This window comes from Podarcis liolepis (genome assembly GCF_965112155.1).
Source record: "Podarcis liolepis genome assembly, chromosome: 5".
Lineage (NCBI taxonomy): Eukaryota > Metazoa > Chordata > Lepidosauria > Squamata > Lacertidae > Podarcis > Podarcis liolepis.
The window spans coordinates 40,086,258-40,109,885 of NC_139556.1; the positions used below are offsets into that span (position 1 = coordinate 40,086,258).

Here is a 23,628-nt window from a genome sequence, read left to right on the forward strand (position 1 = left end):
CCACTGCTTGTATGGCTAGCTATTTCTGAAGGATAGATACGTAAGACTGGGAACTAAGTTAACTGTCACATTTTGTTTTAATGAACGAGGGAGATGGCTTGCCTTGGGCAAAGGTACATGCGGCTTAAGCATTATCCACGATTTCTGATCCCCTTAGCAGTGAACGAACAGTAATCTTCCTTTAGAATGTAATCCTGAGCATACAGCAAGACGAGAACACACAACCTTTCAGCCTGGTTCTTTCTCCCCTGTTCAAAGTACAACCTATCTTAAATCCATTTTACCATATGCTTCTAATAAATAATATGCTCGAAAATAACTATCTTGTTTGGTCCCTGAGCAATGTGAAATAAGGTTTAAAAAGAAATTAGCATATTTTTGCATGACATTTACATTTAATTTTTGAGGGGGTGCGTGAAACAATTATATTTAAAGTAGTGTGCTTATCATTTTGACAGTAAACAATTAAATATGCCAGGTAATAAAAGACCAGAGGTTTTAAAAAAAATAACGCTAATTGAACATATTCACAATATATTCATGAACATGTTTTTACCCTGGTGTACAGCTTGAGTGAATATTGGAACATCTCTACACACATTTAATGTTATTTCATTATATTTTTCAGCATTCATGCACACAGAAGGAAGATAAATCATTAAGGGTGTCCTTGAATAGCAAAGAAAGGTAGCTGTCTGTGTGTGAAGGCTTCTTTAGGTAAGAAGGTGGATTTAAAGGTTAAATCTTTGCCTTCTTGTAAGTTTGGTTGGGAGCCAAATCCAATAAGCAACAATCAGCTTGCATCTGTGTAACATGTCTCTCAGGGCTTTGGAAGAGTCCACTACGATATCTGCTGCTTCAAACACTATAAAGTGTCCATTGTCGAGGTCCAGTTTTTCTTGTAGGTCTTTCCAGTGCAGTTATAAAAAATGGTCAGTACATATTTAATATGCTGTTTTTTGTTTTAATACAAAGTATATGATCAACAGCAACCTTAGTATCTCTTGCTTGTATCTATATTTAATACAGAAAAATAATATAGTTATATATTTTTATGGCATTGTAAAAGTCTGCATAAAATATTTGGCCCAGTAATCAATAATCGAACAAATGATAAATTTTAATGAAGCACTGTATCATTGGGTTACTCTTGTATTTTGTATAGCTTTGACCCTTTTCGGAAACATTTTTGTAGCATGTTTAGAAGTTTATAGAAGCAGGTGCTGCACAGCTGTATTTGCATTTCTGCCCCTAAGGTATTTGCCACTATTTGGACGTATAAAAACAAAATGGCTGGCTTAGCGAAACATCTGATACTAATATGATTTGAGGATCATAGTCATAGCACATTTGAAAAAATTGTTGCAGTTGTGTTTTAATTTCAGTAACCTAGTGCACAGCAGATAAAGATTTATCAATGAAAGATACTTCCTTTGTCCATAGTGATCAAGCATACTCTGAAAAGATAAATAGATATGGATTGGATGCTCAATGCTATGTAATGACCAGAGTTTTCCATATACAACATCTGTATATGTACATGGAGTTAAAACTGTTAGCTTAACTTGCATGGTGGTTGAAGCTTTTCAGAAAGAAATGCTGGCGACAGGGAAAACTCCAAAGAAATGCCTGTGAGCTGCATTCAGGCTTTTTGGCCAAAGTATTTACAACTGGGTTGAGAAGGGTTTTGCATTGCTTACTGAGTGAGAATTAGTGCTTATTCAAGGACTGAACTTGGGTTTTGGTGGGGGGTTGCTTTCAAGACAGATGTCCATTTATAAACTACCCTTGCTGATTTGAACAAAAGAGGCTTGGCAAATCAGGCAAAGGCCCATCTAGTCTAACAGCCTGTTCTCACAGTAGCCAACCAAATGCCTGTAAGAAGCCCACAAGCAGGTCCAGCCACTGGTATACAGAGGCATAACGGCTCCAACAGGGAGGCAGAACATAGACATCTTGGCTACTAGCCATTGATAGCCTTATCCTCCAGCTAAGTGGATGGTCATCGTACATTGTGGGGAAATGAATTCCATATGCACTGAGTGAAAAAGTACTTTCTCTTGTCTATCTTGAATCTCTCAACATTCAGCATCACTGAATGGTCCCAGGTTCTAGTGTCATGACCGGTAAAATTGCTGTGTTTGTGTGATTTGTTAACAGATAGCCTGGCTTCTCACATACTTTTTACCGCACGATTCATTTTGTACCACAAAGCTATCATGGGAAGTGCCAAGTTATGTGGGAAGGGTATGGAAACGAGAATACTGGTGTGAAGATGAACGATATACAGCACGGGTTCCACCGTGGTCTCAGGTTTCAGACTGTATCTTTTCAGTGTGGGAAAGAGCCACACTACAGTAGCTCCCACACTGCAGAACACAAGAGTTTGTGTGTACATGAACCTTCCATTCATTTCAGTGGATCCAACAGATCCACATATGCAAAATAATGGGTAAAGATTTACTACCTTCTTTTAAGAATAGGGCAGCTTTTGTGGATGGGATTTCTCCCTGTCTGCTCTGGAGTGGGCTGAAGGCTGGTTGTGAACTCTGGGAAATTGGCAAGGTTGTCTGATTCTCGGATAGCTCATAGCATTAACTAACAGGCTCCCCCCTCTGCAACACCTAAGTTAAGCTTCTGAAGCAAAGCTTGGGTGGGAGACCAAGAGTGGACAGAGGTGCCTTGTCATTATTTCTGAGCACTCGTCCTCCCTCTTGAACCACTATTTTGCATCTGGCTCTGGTTGGTGAACCTTGGTATGCTAGTAAAAAAAGCAAAGTCGATCCTGTGGGCCTTAAGACTGCTCACCTCTGCACTACAGCTCCTGCACCCATTGAAACTCTCTGGGTCAAGGTGTATATATGCATGTGCAATAGGTCTGTTTATAGGCACAAATCTGATGCTGGAATTACAGCTACTAACATGACATCTGCTGCAACTTTATTTGTAACAGTACAGGGAAAAGAAGATAAATAATTCCAGATGAAAGGGCTAAACATAATATAAAACCTATTGTTCTCCATTACTAATTATGGGATTACAAGGTGTGCAATGTAGAGATGCTTATATGAAATTGACAGAAAATAGTGTAAAAATCCTGACAGTTTGCAGCTTTAATTCGTTTAATAAAAAACATTCTGTATAAATTGAGGGTGACAGCAACCCAAGAAATGAACCCATAATCCACTTGTACAAATTAATCTCTGATTATATTTCATCCATTCGTCGTGATTTTTTTTTCAGTTTCCTCCCAATGCTGTCACTGTTGATTCCACTGGAAATGGCAGACAAGTAAGGACTGGACTGTATGCTACTTTATGTTTCAGAGAAATCCCCAAGCTCACTGAAGATCTTCCTAGATTTCTTCCACTGTAGCAGAAATATTGTCCTTGATGGTTTTTTTTAGTGCCATTGAAGTCAGTTATAAAATTGTACATGTTTTTGATTTGCCCTCTTCTCCTCCACCTCCTCCACCACCACCACCACCGCCGCCGCCGCCTTTTGCTGCTGCTGCTGCTTCAGCTAATAAAAAGCAGAAAGCAAAGGGTTATTGAGGTGATGTGTGTGTGTTTTAATAGTATTCATTAGGTATTTTACAGGTGTTTACTTTGTGGCATGAAAGCACGTGTGTTTGGCCATTTTAAAGCTCAACACATTATCAGCAATTGTGCCATTTGATGAATAACCATTTAGCAACTTGATGGCTAATAACCAAATATTATTCACCTAAGGTATGGCACAATATATGAAAACTTTTCAAAGGACAAACACACACTGAACCACTCTTCCTGGAAAGTTTCAGCAACTAGGTATACTTAACTGCATTGACAAAACTGTAGCTGATGAAAGGTCTTCAGACAGAAAATTAAATCATAGGTCGATATAATCCTCCGAACTCTTCGGGAGGAAAAAATGTGGACCTTTTTTTATCCTGAATACAGATGACATGGGGGGGGGACACCCAAAAACTTTTATTGAATCTCAAAATCAAACCCTAAAACTACTTTTTCTATTGCTTCCAACGTCTTTCAAATGATTCCACAGGTTTTAATTTTTCATAGTTTTTCTCTTTGTAGTAAAGCAAATTGTTGCTTTCTGGTTCATGTAAATTAACATAGCAACATTAGAATGAAAACTTACATTTGAAAGCTGTGGATCACCATGCTACTAGGTTATTTTCGACCCTTTCCACCTGCATTGAAACACGTCACATGATCAGTGGCCTAGCCTCTAGAATGTTTACCTATAATTAACAGCATGATATTCAAAATATTGATCTTAATTTTTGTAATATCTCATATCATCCTGTTTATTTTCTGTTCTGAACTTTCCACTGTAGTGGTTCAGCAAATAAAATTTGTTTTTATTTTGAAAGGCAAGCATTCAATGCAGCATCACAACCAGGTGGTCCAAAGATATGAGTGTAATCCAAATCATATACAGTGGTACCTCGGGTTACATACGCTTCAGGTTACATACGCTTCAGGTTACACACTCCGCTAACCCAGAAATAGTGCTCCAGGTTAAGAACTTTGCTTCAGAATAAGAACAGAAATCGGGCTCCGGCGGCGCGGCGGCAGCAGGAGGCCCCATTAGCTAAAGTGGTGCTTCAGGTTAAGAACATTTTCAGGTTAAGAACGGACCTCCAGAACGAATTAAGTACTTAACCCGAGGTACCACTGTATTGAACTCCGATGGTAAGCCTACCTAATGTTTCAGGATTGCACTGTTGTATCAGTGAAGTATCTGAATGGTCCTTACATGCCTATATACAAAACTGAAGTGTTTCTACTACTCTACAATTTTTAGACCATTGATCTCTTTATATAAAGACCCTGGTTTTGTGAGCTTACTGTTTCACTGTAACACTGTAATGACTAATAATAATCCTTGAATATTGTACAGAGTATTTTAAATACATCCTGCCAAAAATAATATATTCATAGCTTTTAGAGGAGCAATCTTTCCATGTTATCTTGTCTTCACCTACTTTTAAAAGATGCTTTTTAAAGGCGGTTTTTCTTTTTGAAATTAAAATTAGCAGACCAGAGGACCAAAGACCCAAAGCACTTTCCCAAACACATCCACATTTTTCACAGGAAGAGAAAAGGCAAAAGCATCTCATCATTTAAAAGAAAAAATGAATTGTGTAGGGTGCCAATTTCTATGTTCTTACAAACCAGCTTAGCTGTTGGCCCTGATGTAGCCCTAGCTATGTATCCACAAGGTATTACCACATACCTTGTTGCATGAGAATATGTACATGCACAATGGAATGCACTTTGGAATATGCATCTTATTCAAGGCAGTCAAGTACAGATGAATAGACTTTTTTACTTGCACCTCATCCTATACTCTTAGTTCCAAATCTAGTAAGTGGTAAGCCTGTTTATTTATGCAGATCTCCTTAGCAGTATTGGGCTGACTGCGTTTTTCTGAGTCTTGCTAATAACTTGGGAAATATCAAGTTCAGAAGGCAAACATGAACGTGAACTTGTCGTTGCAGCTGGAGTAACTGATACAACAGCATTTTCTATTGTTTTTGGCAAGGATACTATTTGTTTTGGACTCAGGTTTGTGCAAGGAACAGCATGAAAATAAAGTATTGTATCCTCATAGGGAACAAGGCATTTGAAAAAAGTTATGAAAGCATCACAAGATGAAGTCGATTCAGTTGCTCATGCTATTTTCCTTTTTCTTCTGCCAAGACTCACTTCTTGAACTTAGGCTAGAAATAGATGTCTAGTTCAACAGATAACAACACCAGTTGATTTCTCTAGTGTGTAAAGGGAGATTTTGCTAAGGATTTTCAAACTGGCAATTAATGCTACTGTGACTCTTCCACTTTCCCCACTAACAGCTCAGTCATGTACATATCCGCTCGGAGAAGTAAGTTCCACTGAGTTCAGTGGGGCTTCCTCTGAGGTAATGGATATCAGATTGCAGCCTATACAGCAGCTGATGACCTGGTAGGTAAAATAGATTGACACCACACACACACACACCGTACCTTGGACAATTCTCTTCCTTCTCCACGCAGGTGCTTTTTTTCTCTGCTGAAACGCTTGGGGGAACTCATGGTGGGAGGGAGAGTGTACTACCTTTGCCCCTGCACTGCGGGCTTTCTCTGCTGGCTTCCTCCTGCACACTACATTTGGCAGGACTGGTCCGGTATACTCTCTCTACAACAGAGTGCTCATCTAGCATTTGCAGTGGCACCACAGTTTCCAGTGACCTCCATTCTCAGGAAATCAAACCTGAGGTTTGCCTGGCGCTCCTGAAATCTCTTACCACTCAGAGACTGGGGCACATGTAACACAGGTGTTTGACTTGCGATTGTGCTTCCTGGAAGACGAACTCTGAGCAAAAGGTGTACTGAGCTAAGATGGTAAGAGTAAGCACCAGACAACTTGGTGTTCCAGCAGCAAAACCAGAGGTTTCTTCTATTCACAGAAGGGTTAGGGTCCCACTAATGGCTGCTGATCATGAAAGCTGCAGAGGAGATGACTTTCAACCAAGTCTACCTTCCTTCTCCCACCTTCCATGGTGTTCCAGAGCCCCCAACGCACTCTGGAACACATTTTGTGGGGTGGAAGGAGGGGTAGCAATCAGAAAGGGGAACCGTTGAAAATTGCCTCTCTCCCCTTCTGTGAGTCAAAGGTTTCATTTGCAGAGCTCAGCTCATGGAATCTCTTAATCCAGCCCATTCCATCCCTACTTACCACTAAGTGCTGATCAGAAGACTTTAGCCTTGAATGCCAAATCCAGCCAAAGTTACCCAAATTGCACAAGCATGTGCATGCATGTAGGAACACATTTTTATATGCCTAACCTTTCTTGGCAGCTTCTTCCTCCTGCCTTTTCTTTTCTTCCTCAATCTTCTTCATCTTTTCTTCATACACGTCAGCTCGCGACTTCCATTCCACCCGGTTGTTTTGAAGACCATCAAACATAGGCGTAATTTCCTTGTGGAACCTCGAGAATTCCTAAGTAAACAGTGCAGATCTGTAAACTGACCTTTCATGGTGAAATGGTGCATCTACAGTGGTAACAGACATTTCTGACATGTGCAGACTAAAGATGGCCATTAGCTGGCAAGCTGCGGTGACAAACATATTTATCTCAGGGTAGAACTAAGTTGGCTAGCAGGAAGGTTTCTGATGCGCAATGCCAGGATAAGGTAACATTTGTCAAAAATAAGTGGTTGATGGGCAGAAGGGGTTTAATTCCCTCAGCCTGGCTTAGAAACTTGCTTTCCCAGTCAAATGAGGGAAAGTGTTGGGTTCTCCCCTGTAAATGCCCCAAGAGGCAAATTTGTGATTAGAAATCATGCACTTGCTGATGAAAATCTAATTCTGTCCTTAGTGTATGTATACGATAAGAATGATGCTATTTACATTGAAAGGAAACTTTTAAAAGTAGGGAGGATCAGACATCCTGATATGAAAAGCTCTGAGTAATACCAGTAGGAGATGTTTTAGGAGACTCAACAGTTCAAAACATGCACAGTTGTAACCATTTAACATACATATTTGACTCTTACAATTCCTTACGTCTCAAAATTTAGGTATACATTGTAAAAACGGAATAATCTGACACTCAAATTATTCGTCTTACCTTGTATACAAAAGTACACACAAAATCAATGAAACCAACTTGAAGCTTGGGCAGTTCTTCACCTTTGTTCCTGTCCATCATAGGCTAAAAAAATGAATGGAGCAGATATAGTCAGTTGAAATACTTGGAAGTCTTTGTTTTTAAAACAAAACAATATAATAGATAATATAATTACAACGAAACACTTACAATTGGCTGTTGCTGTAGGACAGTTCGTTCAAGATCACCTTGCTCCCAGAATTCATTTGCAACCATGATGGCAACCTAGGAATGAATAATGGCTTCTATTGAAAGATCCAAGATTAAACAGCAATTGTAACCTAAAAGAGTATTCAACCTGTTCCACAGAAAAAGTAGCAGAAGAATGTGTTTTTGCCATCATAGTAATAACTCTTTAAAAATGACCAATAAGATATATTTGCCACACATTCTGATCATTTTGGAATACCACAAACATGTCCTGAATCCAACTCTGAATTGAAATGTATCACAGCGAAGAAGGTGGGAATGCATTCTACAAGTATTTAATATGTTACTGCAGTATCTATAGCTGGAAATGAATGGTATGCTGTCTACTCACTGCCCTCTGGAACTCACTAACTGATGGCATTCACTGCTGCAAGAGATGGTTATGGCCAATGGTTTAGATGGCTTTAAAATATGATCAAACCTGAATGATTGGCCTTAGCTCTTAGCTCAGAGCCAGAGCCTACATCTGTCTGAACACCAGTTGCTTGGGATGGCAAAGACCATCTGCTTGAGGGCTTTGCAGAGTGCTTGGGCCAGACGGACCCTTGGTCTGATCAGCAGGATCTGCTCTTCTGAACTTCTTAAAGCTGTTGAATTCCTGTTTTATTATTGTTATGGTAAGCTCGTTTTGGAAAAAGAATAGGGAACAAATCTGGAAATCAATAAACATCTTCACATGCTTCAGCATCAAACGTATATCTAGATATTACTGAAATAAAAGCCTTGTGTATTTTCTCTCAATAAAAATTACGTCAAACTTGATTCTGAAGATGCTCACCTTACTTTGCACCTCCCAAGGTTTAGTGATAGCAGACAAGTCACAGCCAGTCATCATCATCGCCCTTTAAATAAAGATAATAGATTTATAGGAGGAGGAAAAACAGTACTAGCTTTAATGGAGGAAGGGTAAAATGAAATTGACCTACATTATTACTTCCTTTTTGGTCGGGTCCATAGATATATATTTAATTGCTTCCTCTTCTTTTTCCATCTTTTCAATTGCATCCACAATCTTTTGAAACATAGTTCTTTTCCTGTGGAAATACGGTGACTTTTACAATGCACGCATGGTCCCTTTTACAGCCTACTTGGGAATTTTACTGTCCTGGAGCCCAACATGGGCCTCTGAAATGGAATTATGAGGCCAAACAGCAAGAAACCCTGATGGATAATAGGCACTAAAGTTAATTACGTTGGGCTTGTAATTGCAGTAATGACCTAATGGACTAACCCTGTCAGGTAAACCTTTGCTAAGATTAACAATGGAATCACATTATCATCACTTTTCAGGTATCCTTTAGTTTAAATATGCACCAACATGTACACAGTGTACTGTACAGGGTATCTGACTAAGTTTTTTTTCACATGATGAGACACAGACAAAAAAACATTCCATACATAAATGCATGTATTTTTGACATTGTTTATGTTTTTCCTTTTATGTTAAAGTAATACTTAAATACTTAACAGGGACCGCGGGTGGCGCTGTGGGTAAAACCACGGAGCCTAGGACTTGCTGATCGGAAGGTCGACGGTTCGAATCCCTGCAACGGGGTGCGCTCCCATTGTTCGGTCCCAGCTCCTGTCAACCTAGCAGTTCGAAAGCACCTCGAGTGCGAGTAGATAAATAGGGACCACTCTCCGGCGGGAAGGTAAACGGCGTTTCCGTGTGCTGCTCTGGTCTGCCAGAAGCGGCTTAGTCACGCTGGCCACGTGACCCGGAAGCAGTACGCCAATAAAGCGAGATGAGTGCCGCAACCCCAGAGTCGGTCACGACTGCACCTGATGGTCAGGGGTACCTTTACCTTTAATACTTAAAAACATTTTTAATCTAGTAGGCTCAAAACATTAAAAAACTACCCAGAAAAAAAGTTTTTAAAAATTATAAAATGGCCACAGTAGCTGCATTTTAAATTATTTTCCTAAGAAGGAAGCATTATAGTAGAAAATAATTTAGCACTTACTTGAAATATAAAGCCAAGTCAGTTGCTATGATTGCAACTTCAAATAAATGTAGAACAGTTTCATACTGGCGCTTATTTAGGTTCTGGAAGATGTTTAAACTCTGCAAGATTGAGATTTTGGCAAATCAATACACCTTACAAAATTATTCCATGTGTATATGCTACTATATAATAATGCATCTACTTAAAGTAAACTGTCTTAGTATTTCCTAGTCATCCAAAATAAAAACAAAAACTAGGGATAGCAGTAGTGTTGTGTATAAAAGTAGCTAATAACAGACCTTCTGGGCAAAATAAGTACAAATAAATAACCTGAACACAGACACAGACCTCATCTTGTAGCAAGGTTTTACTGTACTCTAGATGGTGTCTTTCTAAAATGGAAGAGCCATGAAGTCTTGCCAGTGGAGATGCTGACCTGATGAAACACAATTATATAGTTTAAAATAATCCACAGGGTGTATTTCTGAAGCATGAACTTATACTGTAGAGCTTATCCACACTAATTTGCTTTTAATTAATGGGAAACTATTCTCATTCATAGAGTACCAACAACATGTCTTCCTGCTGGTCCATCCTGTTGTAATATAGTTATTGACCTCAACTTCCGTGCATGAAAGAGATAAGCTGAGCCCAGAGTTCAGCTGTCCCTCCTTGACTGATCTAGCTGACCACCATGAAGTTGCAGACAACTAACTGTGTAGATCAGGGGTCGGCAAACCTTTTCAGCAGGGGGCTGGTCCACTGTCCCTCAGACCTTGTGGGGGGCCGGACTACATTTTGAAAAAATAAAAAAAAAATGAATGAATTCCTATGCCCCACAAATAACCCAGAGATGCATTTTAAATAAATGGACACGTTCTACTCATGTAAAAACACGCTGATTCCCGGACCATCCGCGGGCCGGATTTAGAAGGCGATTGGGCCACATCCAGTCCACAGGCCTTAGGTTGCCTACCCATGGTGTAGATATAAAGGAGGAATAGAAGTGTGGGTGGTGGGTTCTTTGGGTTGTGTTTTGTTTTTGCAATAAGTGGCTATCTGAACAAGAGGACCAATAAATGATGCATGTTGCTCCCACTACAGCAAATTTATCCACTACATAAGAACGTGCCTGGTTGGTCACTGCAGAAAAGAGGATTCTAGCCTAGATGCATATATGGTCTGATCCATTAGGCACTAAGTTGAACTGGCTGCTTTAGATAATGGCAATTTCTTTTCACCGCCATCCAATCATGTTCCCTACTTTTAAGACAGTTGTTCCAGATGTATATGTCAACAAACACCACTTACTTCATTTGATACAAGTTGTTGGTCCCTCTGTGATCAATGTCATGGCAAAAAGCTGCAGATACCATAGCAAAGGCTTCTAGGTCCGTATAATATTTCTTTATTCTACCTGTCTATAGAAAGAGAAGGGTTTTAAATAAATAAATAAATAAATAAATAACGCATCTACAGGTGTGTTACAAATGAAAAACAAATTTAGGCATAGATCCAGAGAAACAAAAGATACCATCAAAAGGGTGAACATGGTCTGCCCAACGTTGAATCCATGCCGCCAGTTGTGGTAAGTGATATCGCGATAGCCTTTTCTCACAGTGTACATCCACCTTGTAAGCACCTGTGGCAAATTAAACACACTTGATTCTCTGTACTTTTAAGTCTTGTAAACAAAATACGAAGCTATTTTGCCACAGCTATAAAATTGGTTGTACTATAATAAAGTTGAGATTAATCCTGATTTTGTGTCAGCGTAGCGTTAACAGAATACTAGACTACATACCCTCCAACATTTCTCCAATGAAAATAGGGACGTCCCATGCCATAGCGATAATTTTACAATTTATACCCCACACATGATTGCCCTAGCCATTCTGGGCAGCTTCCAACATATATAATAACATAATAAAACATCACACATTTTTTAAAAAGCTTCCCTATACAGGATTGCCTTCAGATGGCTCGGGTCAGATAATTCCATACCCTCCAACATTTCTCCAATGAAAACAGGGACATCCTAAGGAAAAGTGGGACATTCCAGGATCAAATCAGAAACTGGTACGGCATCTCTAAATCAGGGACATCCCTGGAAAATAGGGGCACTTGGAGGGTCTGGGGCTGTGACCTGGGAGACCAAGGGTCAAATCCCCTCTCAGCTCATCTTGGCCTGCAAGACCATTTTGGGTAATCCGCCTCCACCCACCCTATGCCTGACATGATATAGGTAAAGGTTGGGCCTAAACAGCCTCAGCCCAGTATACCTGAAGGAGTGTCTCCACCCCCATCATTCAGCCAGGACACTGAGGTCCTCCTCTGAGGGCCGTCTGGTGGTTCCCTCACTGTGAGAAGTAAAGGTACAGGGAACCAGGCAGAGGGCCTTCTTGGTAGTGGCACCCTCCTTGTGGAACGCCCTCCCATCAGATGTCAAGGAAATAAAGAATTACACAACTTTTAGAAGACGGCTTTATAGGGAAGTTTTTAATGTTTGGTGTTTTATTGTGCTTTACATTTGCTAATATACAAATCATCATCATCATCAGAAAGAGTAGGGATTTGTCAAAGCCAACTTAAGTAGTTTCCAAAGCACCAGACACCCAGCTGATGCAAAGGGAGGGCAATTCTGTTTGGTGACTGACTGATGCCAGTTATGAGGAGCAGCTGCATAAGATGGAGGGTGCCTGTGGGCCTGCTTATGACATAGAGTCAGGCCTACACTCCATATTGACTCTTCTGTGTTGTGTCACCGCCTATTCCCTGGCTTAGTTTGCATGATGAAATGGTGCATCCTGGCGCACCACAGCTGAATATATATACAAGAGCAGATCTGCCTCATATTTAGGACTATTAATGGCACGCTAGGTCTGCAAAGGTAATGCTATGTTCTTTGTTTCATATGGCACAGGCTTAGGGAAACAAGGCAAAATATATCTGACCTCTGCTGGTACTTTGAACTTTTCCACAACATTTATCTCAAAGAACATCCGTATCCCACACTTGATCAACTCATGTTCTGTAACGGGGAAGTCACTGAAGCGAAATTCATAAAGTTCTACATCCTTTGGTTCAGGCAATTCCTCTTTCTGTTGGGAAAACCAAACAAAACCCCATCAGTTTGACATGTCACAAGGGATTAGGCGGAGATAATTTTTCTGTCTTCAGCTTCCGTGGGAGGGTTGCCATGCCAACACTTTGGAATCAAAACCACCATGAATATACAGATCTCTCATGTTTCAAGCAACAGTTCTAGAAAAATCAGCATTGCATACTAAGTTGCTTAATACCTCCAAATTATTTTTAAGGTGGGGAGGCGTATGTTTATGCATTGGTTAGATCCAGTTAGATTTGCCATCCAGTTAGATGCACTTAGATCACAAGGTATATATTGTTTAGATCAGACTGGCCCAAATTGTGACCCATCAGACTGAACATAGCTCACCCAAAAAAATGCATTGTGGCTGCCAGGTGCTTGACTTCTACCCACCCCAGCCACCCTGCTTTTCTCTTTCTTTTTTGCTGTGGCAGGCAAAGGAGCAAATCTCGAAGGTTGAATGGGCTGCTAATGGCCACTGGTGGGCTATGTTCAGCTTGGCGGGTCACAGGTTGGGCAGGCCTTGTTCTGGAGAATATTATTTTTCCCCCCTAAAGAGTTGAAGGTGACATGATTCTGGTGTGTATAATGATCCAACTTCCCCCTCTGGCTCAACAGGTTTTGCAGGTTTTCAAAACAGAATTGTTTCAAAAACCTGCAAAACCTGTCTGATGATGAAAGGCAACAGTAGGCCAAAATACATGCGCACGAGTGTATGTTGTAGAATTTTTTTTAAACTTTTGCACCACTTTGAATGTTCTTTCAAACTATTGTATGTCTCTAGCCTTAGACCAGGCATCCCCAACCTGTGGCCCTCCAGATGTTTTGGCCTACAACTCCCATGATCCCTAGCTAACAGGACCAGTGGTCAGGGATGATAGGAATTTTAATCCAAAACATCTGGAGGGCTGAAGGTTGGGAATGCCTGCCTTAGACTGTCAGGTATTATTTGGAGAGCAGTGCATAGCCTAAAAGATGTAGAGGACATTGCTTTGTAAAAGCATTTGTACATTAAAATAATCTAAAAGCGGCAACTCTATAAAAACAATATTCAAATAAAACAATTTAACAAAAAATATAAAGAAAAAAATTAAATTAGAAATCTTCATGTGCTGCGAGAAAACTGTCAGAGCATTTTTCTGGGGAGAACATTCTAAGCTGAGTCACCACCTCTGAAAATGCTTTGTCCCCCAAGAGTTACACACCACATGTCAGATGCTGGAAGAACCTAAACAAGGGGCCTCAGATGAGGACAATCTCAAAGTGTGGGCAGGAAATAAACAATATTTCAGGCAGCCTGGACTCAATCCATTAATGGTTTTAAAGATCAAGACTCTGCACTTTGAACTGCACCCCAAAACAGACTAGGAGCCAGCACAGTTATCAAAACACCAGCACAACATGATCATAATGTCCAGTCTCACTTAGCAGTCTAACAGCCGTATTATCAACTACAGTCAACTACTGTTTTGCGTGGGGGTTATGTACCTGGCTGCCATGCATGTTGGTGGAGTGGGCACTTCCCGAGTTGCGGCGATGTGTGTGGTTGCAGCTGCACACATACAGTAATCTAAGTGAAAGGTTACCAGAGCAAGAGCTGGAAAATCAGCCTAAGCTGGTAAAAGGGGATTCATGCCACAGTGGAAACTTGCACCTCTAGTGACAGAGACTGTGGAAGGAGCATCCTCATACTGCAAACCTGTACCTTCAGAGGGACTACAACCCCATCCAGAACGGGGGGGACATTTGAATAGACAAACATGCTACAGAAAGCCCCTCTGTCTTATATGAATGGAGACTTGGTTTGTTGGCCCTCATACAGTCCATTACTGTACTCAAGCACCAATGTAGCACTTATACTGATGGCACCTCAGCCCAAATCTCTGGGTGATCTAACTCAGTGGTTTCATGGTAGGTAATAAAAAAGCAAAGAACAAGACTTAGTCCCATGTAACACCACAGTATAAATGTTGTTGAGCTGACCAGTGGTCCCCCAGCGTCATCATCTGAAATTGCCTGTTCATGTAGGAACAGAACTGTAAAATTATACCTCCAGTTCTCAATCCAGATAGCCTAGCCAGAAGGATATCATGGTCCACTCCATAGTACTGGCGGAGGAAGAAGAGTGCGGGGGGAGCGCACTGCCCCCAGCAGCGCAATCCCGGTGGGGTGCCATCACGGCTGCCCCCCGCCTGCACTGGGTGCCACGCCTCCAGGATGTGCGCCAGCGCCGCCCCCGCTTGCTCTCCACCCCCCTGGTGCCAAAGCATGAAGCTCCGCCACTGCTCCATAGTATGAAAAGTCATTGAGAAGTCCAGGGGAATTCCTCTCCTGGCACTGGTCATGGGTCAGGGTGACCAAAGTTGTTTCTGTACCAAATGCAGAGTCTACTTATATTCTACTGTGGCCAATGGAACTGCTGTTTACCACTCGAGATATTGAGTGCAAAACTCAATGACGAAAAGTATCTCAACATGCCTCCCTTTTTATTATCATTCTTTTCAAAATAAGTAGGTTCCCTCTTCTATTTATTCTGATCCCAGGTCAAGGGCAAGAGCCAGTCACTTCTGGAGCAATGACAGTTTTAAGATGCAACACCTGCTTTATCCCATTAGCAAGCTGGGATTCCAAGCTTTCTAATAGGATAAAGCTGTTGTATTTGGCAGTGCACGGGAGATCAGACCTTACATTTAGGTGCCCTTCTCTATCAGGAATTTGGCTGCATTATTTTCTAGAGTTTTTCAGCCCAATGTTTCACTCACATACAAGCTCAGTGGGGGGAAACATGGGACCCTGATTTTTAGTTTTCAACACGCACACCTCACTATCCAGGCAAACAAGAGGTATTACCACAATTCAAGGGCTCAGGCAAAATAACACAAGGAGAACACAGATCAATGCCAGGGAGGGGTGTGAACTGGGGAGAATCCTGAAGGCCAGATAAAAAGGTCTGTAATTCAACTGGCCCCTGAGCCTGAGGATTCCCTCCAATGGCTTAATGAATCTCAGGGCACAACTCTTTGTTATAGAAGACTCCTAGTGAAAATGGCATTCTGTGTCAAGTCTATTCCCTGTTAATTTTTCTTCTCCCTATGCCATGATAGGATGCTGTGCATTTCATCACCTCTACTGTACATATGTAGTTGGCAGTGGTGCAGAAGCACATGATGCCATGGAAATCTGGCATATATACATAACAAATACATGATACAAAATGAGAGAATGCTCAACATGTGGATTCTGTTGTGACGTGGGGTTTGTGATTTCAGCTCTCTTGATATAACATGCTGGAGACAGTTCTCTAGTAACACTTCTTTATTAAAGCAACAAGACTAAAGACTGGGGAGAGGAAAGCTACATTTATAGGGACTGGGAACTAGCAAGAAAGGATACATTTTGGAGGGAACAATATCAGGCAATCACAGTCCTGCCTTTTGGAGGGAACCAATAAGACAGAGGATCCAAATACAGCAGCTTAAATGAACCAATAGTAGCTGTACCCTCTGGAACCAAAAGGCAGTTACTTTACCCTAATGCGAATACAGACAATAATAATACAGATGTAAAATCCTTTGAGTCAATACACAACACCCCTCCCCCCCTAGTGAGCACAGCAGACGTAATCTCTCAGGTACTGTGGGGTCCTACAACTTCTACTTGATCTCCTGACAACAGGTGTTGCCGGTTCTGGATTGGGTGTTACCTGTGGTAGAGGGGCTGCTCTAGGGGTTTCATCAGGAACAGATGGAGTCCCAGACATCTCAGGGTCCCCTATCTGTACCTCGTCATCGTGATGACTAGCAGACCCTGGTTCATTTGTTAAAGCCCCTGGTGACTGCACCTCTGGGCCATTTTCACTCTGGTCTTGCAGCTCTGCGTCGTTAGCCAGGGATGAATTATCTGGCTCCTCCCTGCTGAGCGCCCGGCGCCTCAGCTGATCTATATGTCTCTTCCACACTTGCCCATTTTCCAAGGTCACATAATAGGACACAGGTCCACTAGCCCGGGTGACCACACCAGCCACCCACCGCGAACCTCGTGAATAGTTCCTCACCCAGACCAGATCTTCAGGGGCGAGATACCTTGTTGTGTCAGTCTCAGCCTGGGGGGTTGCTCTTGAATTACGGTTTGGCATTTTATCCGGGTGGACATAATCCAGCACCGTTACCAGTCTCCTACCCAAGAGCAGCTCAGCTGGCGACTTGCCCGTCGCGGTACACGGTGTCGCATGCTGCAAAAATAACATTCGCGCGATGCGAGCTGACCAGTTACCCTCCATTAAGCGCGCAATGGATTCTTTGGCTGTTCTTACCATGCGCTCAGCCTGCCCATTGGAGGATGGGTGAAAGGGCGCGGATGTGACCCCTCTTATGAAGTTATCAGCCAAGAATGCCCTGAATTCTTGGGATACAAAAGCTGCCCCATTATCTGATACAATGGTCTCAGGTAACCCGTGGGTTGCAAACAGCTGCCTCAACACCTTGATTACGGCAGCTGATGCCATGCTAGGGACCATCGCCACTTCTAACCATTTGGAATATGCATCAACGATAACCAAAAAGACCTTTCCTTGGAATGGCCCAGCAAAATCTAAGTGCAGCCGGCTCCAGGGAGATCTGGACTGCTCCCACCAGTGGACTGGTGCTCTGGCCACTTCTGGCCACACCTCTTGGCATGCCTTGCATGTTCGTACCCATTGTTCTATGTTCTGGTCCATTCCAGGCCACCACACATAACATCGGGCTAGCGACTTCATCCTGACCATTCCCGGGTGTCCCATGTGAAGCGTCTCAAGAACCCTGTTTCTCAGTGGTGCTGGGATGATCACCCTATCTCCCCACAGGAGACAACCCTTATGCATGGACAACTCGTGCTGCCTAGTCGCATAAGGCCTGAATTTGTCTTCATGCGGACCACCTGGCCACCCCCTCCCCACCCAAGTGAGCACACGGGAGAGAACAGCATCTTTCCTCGTTTTCTCAGCTATATCAGTAGCCGTTACAGGAGCCCCCGGAAGTGTTTCCAGCATCATTATGTGCTCCGCTGGAGCAGGATCCTCAGTGCTCCCGCCAGGAAGGGGCAATCGACTCAGCGCATCAGCGTGGCACAACCGTTTCCCCGGCACATGGGTCAAGGTGTACTGGAACCCGTTCAGGAATATAGACCAACGTAACATTCTGGGGGAGAGAATTTGTGGCGTTTGTTTGTTCGGGTTGAACAACCCTAACAGTGGCTTGTGGTCCGTTTCAATGTAGAAATGGCGACCATACACATAATCATGGAACTTTTTGATTCCTGCCACAATTGCAAGTGCCTCTTTGTCAATTTGAGCATAGTTGCGCTCCGTGGGCGACAACATACGGGAATAGAAAGAGATGGGCTTTTCCGACCCATCCGGTTCCCTATGACTTAGCACCGCCCCCAGGCCGTATTGAGAGGCATCACATGCCAGGACCAGAGGCTTTGACTCGTCATAATGAGCAAGGACGCTCCTGCTACTCAGCATTCCTCGCAAGGAGTCAAAAACCTTCTGCTGCCCCTGCCCCCATCGCCACACATTCTTTTTCTGCAACAGTCTATGTAATGGTTCAGCTACCGAAGCTTTCTGGGGTAAGAACGAATGATAAAAGTTAATAAGTCCCAGGAATGACTGCAACTCCGTCTTGTTCTGTGGTCGTGGCGCCTCGATGATGGCCTTAATCTTAGCATCTGTGGGGTGGATGCCTGATGCATCAATTTTAAACCCCAAGAAATCCACAGTTGGCACCCCAAAACTGCATTTTTTCTTTTTCAGTTGCAACCCCACCTCCTTGAACTTGAGCAACACTGCACGAACACGCGCAACCAGTTCCTGTGGGTCTTTTCCAGCAATCAAAACGTCATCAAAAAATGGCAAGACCCCCGGCAGACCTCTTAACAGACGTTCCATGAGCCCTTGAAAAATCCCTGGGGCCACACAAACTCCAAATTGTAATCTGTTAACTCTGAACGCCCCTTTATGTGTGACAATAGTCTGTGCTTCCGCTGATTGTGGGGTTACTGGCAGCTGTTGGTAAGCTTGTGCCAGGTCAATTTTGGCGAACACCTTGCCCCCAGCCAGTTTAGCCAACAGATGTGATACGACTGGAATGGGGTATGAGTTTCCCCTGAGTGCCTTATTGATAGTGCATTTGTAATCTGCACAGATCCTGACTTCCCCATTTGCTTTAAGGGGCGTGACGATTGGAGTCTCCCACTTAGCAGAGTCCACGGGTGAGAGAACTCCCTGCTTGACCAATTTATCCAGCTCTGCTTCGATCTTGGGTTGCAGTGCAAATGGCACTCGCCTTGGTTTGAGTCGGATTGGGGCCACCCCAGGGCCCAACTCGAAGTCAACTGGGGGCCCTTTATAACAACCCAGTTTTCCATTAAAGAGACCAGCAAATTCTTTGCATAATGCCTCACTCATCTCAGGGCAGGTTTGGATTGAATTAAGCCCTGATATACTCAGTCCCAGGGCGGGGAACCAGTCAGTGCCCAGGAGACTGGGGCGACTGCCCTTCGCAATCACCAGTTTGAGTACAGCCTGTTTGTCCCGGAACTGTACTCTCACGGCACACATTCCCATAACATGGATGCGGCCCGCTGAGTATGACTGCAAGGTTGCCGGGAAGGGCTCCAGAGGGGGCAACTTACCCCTGGGGAAGAATGTCCTCGCGGTCTGGTCCGACACGATAGTGAATCCAGATCCGGAGTCCACCTCCATGTCACACTGCTGACCCTCAATCTTCACCTTGACGTGTGCCTTGCCTTGTGCTGGGAACTGCACGACCCTCCCGTTGATCTCCGTTACGTAGTGGCAGTCCTTTAGAAAATGGGTTGCTGTGGGCGGTCTGCGATGCGATGCGACCGACTGTGGGCGGTCTAGGTGCTCCTGTCGCTCCCAACGCCGCCGATCTACAGACCCTGGCGATGTGACCTGTCTTCCCGCACGTCCGGCACATAGCATCCCGGAAACGACAACTCTTCCGCTCATGGTTTCCGCCACAACCTGGGCACCTGCGTCGGTGATCTTTGTGCACTGTGCAGGCCTGATGCACTGACCCGACCCCACGGACTGGGCTCTGGCTCGTAGTAGCCTCTAGCTCGTCCATGGCATGCGCAACTTCTATCTGTGGCTTAGGGGCCTTGCGACTGGCATCAAGCTCCTCTCTTTCATAATTCTCCGTGGCGGTGGCCTCCTTCAAGGCTGAAGCAAGGGTAACCTCTTCTTTAGCCACGATGCGTCTTCTGGCTTTCTTGCTGCTCAGACCACCGATAAACCGATCCAGGAGAGTCTCTTCCAGATTTTGGAAGTCGCAGTGCTGAGCGAGCTTCCGCAGTTCAGCCAGAAATGCAGATACAGGCTCCCCAGCATGCTGCTGCCTCTTATGAAACTCCATCCGCTGAGCCATCTTGGTCTCAGTAGGCGCCAAGTGGCTTGTTAGGCAGGCAAGAATATCTTTGAGAGATGTCTCACTTAGCTTCGCTGGAGCAAGCAATGCCTTGGCCAGCTTGAAGGTCTCAGGCCCACAGTAGCTCAGGAATGTGGCCCTTCTTTTGCTGGCATCGGTGATCCCTTGAGCCTCTGCGAAGAACTCGAAGCGTTCGACGTAGTCTTCCCACGTGTGGGGCTCTGATGGCTGGAAGGGCTCCAATACCCTTGGACTCTCCATTGTCCTGTGGGCAGGGTCGTCTTCTCAGCTGGCCAGTGAGTCTTGTTCTTAGCTGCAATCCGGACTCTGAGGCAGGGCTGCGTTTAACCGCTCCTCAGCATTCCGGATCCCACCTTCGTCGCCAGTTGTTGTGACGTGGGGTTTGTGATTTCAGCTCTCTTGATATAACATGCTGGAGACAGTTCTCTAGTAACACTTCTTTATTAAAGCAACAAGACTAAAGACTGGGGAGAGGAAAGCTACATTTATAGGGACTGGGAACTAGCAAGAAAGGATACATTTTGGAGGGAACAATATCAGGCAATCACAGTCCTGCCTTTTGGAGGGAACCAATAAGACAGAGGATCCAAATACAGCAGCTTAAATGAACCAATAGTAGCTGTACCCTCTGGAACCAAAAGGCAGTTACTTTATCCTAATGCGAATACAGACAATAATAATACAGATGTAAAATCCTTTGACTCAATACACAACAGATTCCATTTTCAATAACAACCCTGTGTCTCCCTGCAATACAGTCCTACCAAAGCATATACTATATGAAGTCACAGAGAGGCACACAGCTGTAGTAGCAAGCAGATGAGGACAAGAGAGGGCTCATTCTGCCATGCTGTGCAGTACATCAGTTGCAAAAGCTGTAGACTTCTACCGGGGATGGAGAATTGCAGAGACATAACTAGTTCCCTTGTAGGTAACATCACCAAATAGTAGCAGTAGAAGTAATTAAAGCTATTTTTTCCAATCACAAGCCAAAGGGCGGGGATCACCCACATTCTCTCATCCTTTCCAACCCCAGCCTCTGCTAATCCAGACTAAATAGTGATACAAGCAGAGAGCAGGAATACCAAAGAATGTTCCCTGCTAAAAAAGCCATTCCATGTGACTCTATCAAAGGAGTCTAGTTATACAAAAGAAAAACAGAAGGAAAAAACCCACCCCAGAATTTCTTGCTAATTCACTGAGAATTTGCCATGTAAATATCTGACCAAGTACATTTTAGAAAAATCATTCCAAATGCTTTTTTTTTTTTTTTTGCCTTGTAGATTCCCTAACTTTATTAGGTATATTGCATAGGGTACTGCTTTAAGGTCATGTACCCTAGCATGTAGATCCATGCAGATATGGTAGTTCCAATGAATTCATCAAACTCCCCTGCAAATGCTTTCTTGGGCATGGTTCCTTCCCTCTACACCAGAGTTCACAAAACTGCAGCAAAGCCCAGTGTGAGCAAGAGCTATTATCTGCTTGTTTATTTGTTAGACTTCATATCCCATGCTTCACCCTAAGGTTACAGTCTTGTTGCAACATCAAATCACATAACTCTAAACAAATAACATAAACAAAATTAAATCACTAAAACCTCTAGAACCAGTACCCAACGCTCATAATATTTATCATCTCTGAATAACAATATAAATTAACACGTACAACTAATGCATAAAGACTCAGGGAAATAATGGTGTTTTCTGCTGTTGCTGGAACTCAGTGCAGTAGCCTGCCTGATCTCAGCAGAAAGCTCATTGGAAAGCTGTAGCCCAGTTCCACTTAATTGGATCTCCCTTGATGATAGTACAGCTAATAGCACTTCTGCAGCCGAGCTAGGATCATGGACAGGATAGTATTGGGAGAGGTGTTCTTTCATATAATCAGGTGTCTGTCCCCCCGCACCAAGCCATTTAGGGTTTTATATATCAGAGTCAACACCTTGAATGGGACTCGGTGACAGTGTTCCATGCTCCCATTTGTTGGTACCCATGCTGCATCATCTTTGAACCATCTTCAGGATGCACATAGAGGATGCACATTCAGTAGTCAATACAGTAGTAAATGTGGGTGTAGGTTACTGTGGCCAGGCTATTCCTGTACATGGTGAAGCAGGTGGAACTGCAACAGGCATTTCATGCCTCCAACTACCTCAGCCTTCAGAGGAAAGACAGAATAGGAGTATCCTCAGACTCTGTACCTGATCCTTTGGGGACAGTCTAACACCATCCCAAACAAACAACAAACACCATGTCCCATATCAAATATAAGTATGCCTTTAGTTACTTACCAAAATTTTGATAAGTTGTTTCTCATCACAGTTCTCATCTATAACATCTAAATTCAGTTTTTCTTTGTATTTCTAAAATGGGGAAAAAAGCAAATAAAACCATTGAGTTCAGCTGATCTCACAAAAATGTCCAAACTTCATTTTTGTACAAGTGAACTCACACTCACCAATATGGTCTGAATTTCAGCCGCTGTTGCTTTTGTCTGATACATCAGCATTTCCTGAGCAATGTCTTTTCTGTTTTCAAGCTTATTCATTTTGTCATAGGTGTCGGTATTTAGAACAGACCATCCCAGGAACTGTGTAAGCATCTGAAACGGAGTAAATAAATAAAAACATTTAGGTATTTCCATCTGCTCTGCACAGCTGGGAAGGCACACACACTGTGATAATGCAAAACACCTGTCTTTTACAGACACGTCTTCCACTAGCACTTGAGCACCACTAATTAGTGAACAAGTTATTTATCCACTACTTTGGATCAAACCCATTGGCATTATCTTTTATAGAAAATTATTACTTTTTATAGGAAATTTCTGTTAATAAAAGTAACAGTGACATCCAAGTCCTCACACTTACTATGACAATATATTAGATGCTCAGGATAGGTTGTATACATACCAACTACTTTCCCAAGATACTGAAGTGTAGTGTAAGATGTTAGTATTTTGCTTTTAAATTTCCAATTATGGTAAAACACCCTCCCTCCAGTGTCTGATTGTAGCCTGACAATGTCAAGCAACTTGGAGCGTACTTCAGTAAGCTGTTCATCATGCTCGTCAAAGGGTTTGCCATCTTTCCTGTTGTAAAATGTAGCTACACCGACAATTTCTTCCTTCTTGTTGACAATAGGTAAAGATAAGACATTTTTAATAATCCACCCTGTCTCATCGAAAGCTTCTTTCTGCAGAAGAGAAAAAGAAAAGAAATTACATTACCACACACGTATTAAAGCACTAT

General features: G+C 43.0%; 1 protein-coding gene across 4 annotated transcripts in view; it reads right to left on the minus strand.

Annotated features, from left to right (window-relative positions):
- Nucleotides 1-3,243: 3,243 nt before the first annotated feature.
- PDE6C (phosphodiesterase 6C) overlaps nt 3,244-23,628 on the minus strand; it is a 47,069-nt gene continuing 26,684 nt past the window's right edge. The window contains exons 9-23 of one of the 4 annotated variants that reach the window (XM_083505851.1): nt 23,423-23,572; nt 22,836-22,979; nt 22,669-22,740; nt 12,767-12,913; nt 11,347-11,454; nt 11,124-11,233; nt 10,161-10,248; nt 9,831-9,931; nt 8,793-8,900; nt 8,645-8,708; nt 7,807-7,881; nt 7,618-7,701; nt 6,833-6,986; nt 4,141-4,192; nt 3,504-3,522 (exon numbers count right to left, since the gene is read on the minus strand). In XM_083505851.1, the coding sequence (XP_083361977.1) occupies nt 4,173-4,192; nt 6,833-6,986; nt 7,618-7,701; nt 7,807-7,881; nt 8,645-8,708; nt 8,793-8,900; nt 9,831-9,931; nt 10,161-10,248; nt 11,124-11,233; nt 11,347-11,454; nt 12,767-12,913; nt 22,669-22,740; nt 22,836-22,979; nt 23,423-23,572 (1,425 nt within the window). In that variant the 3' untranslated portion in view covers nt 3,504-3,522; nt 4,141-4,172. The other 3 variants (XM_083505849.1, XM_083505848.1, XM_083505850.1) reach the window with 3 other exon arrangements.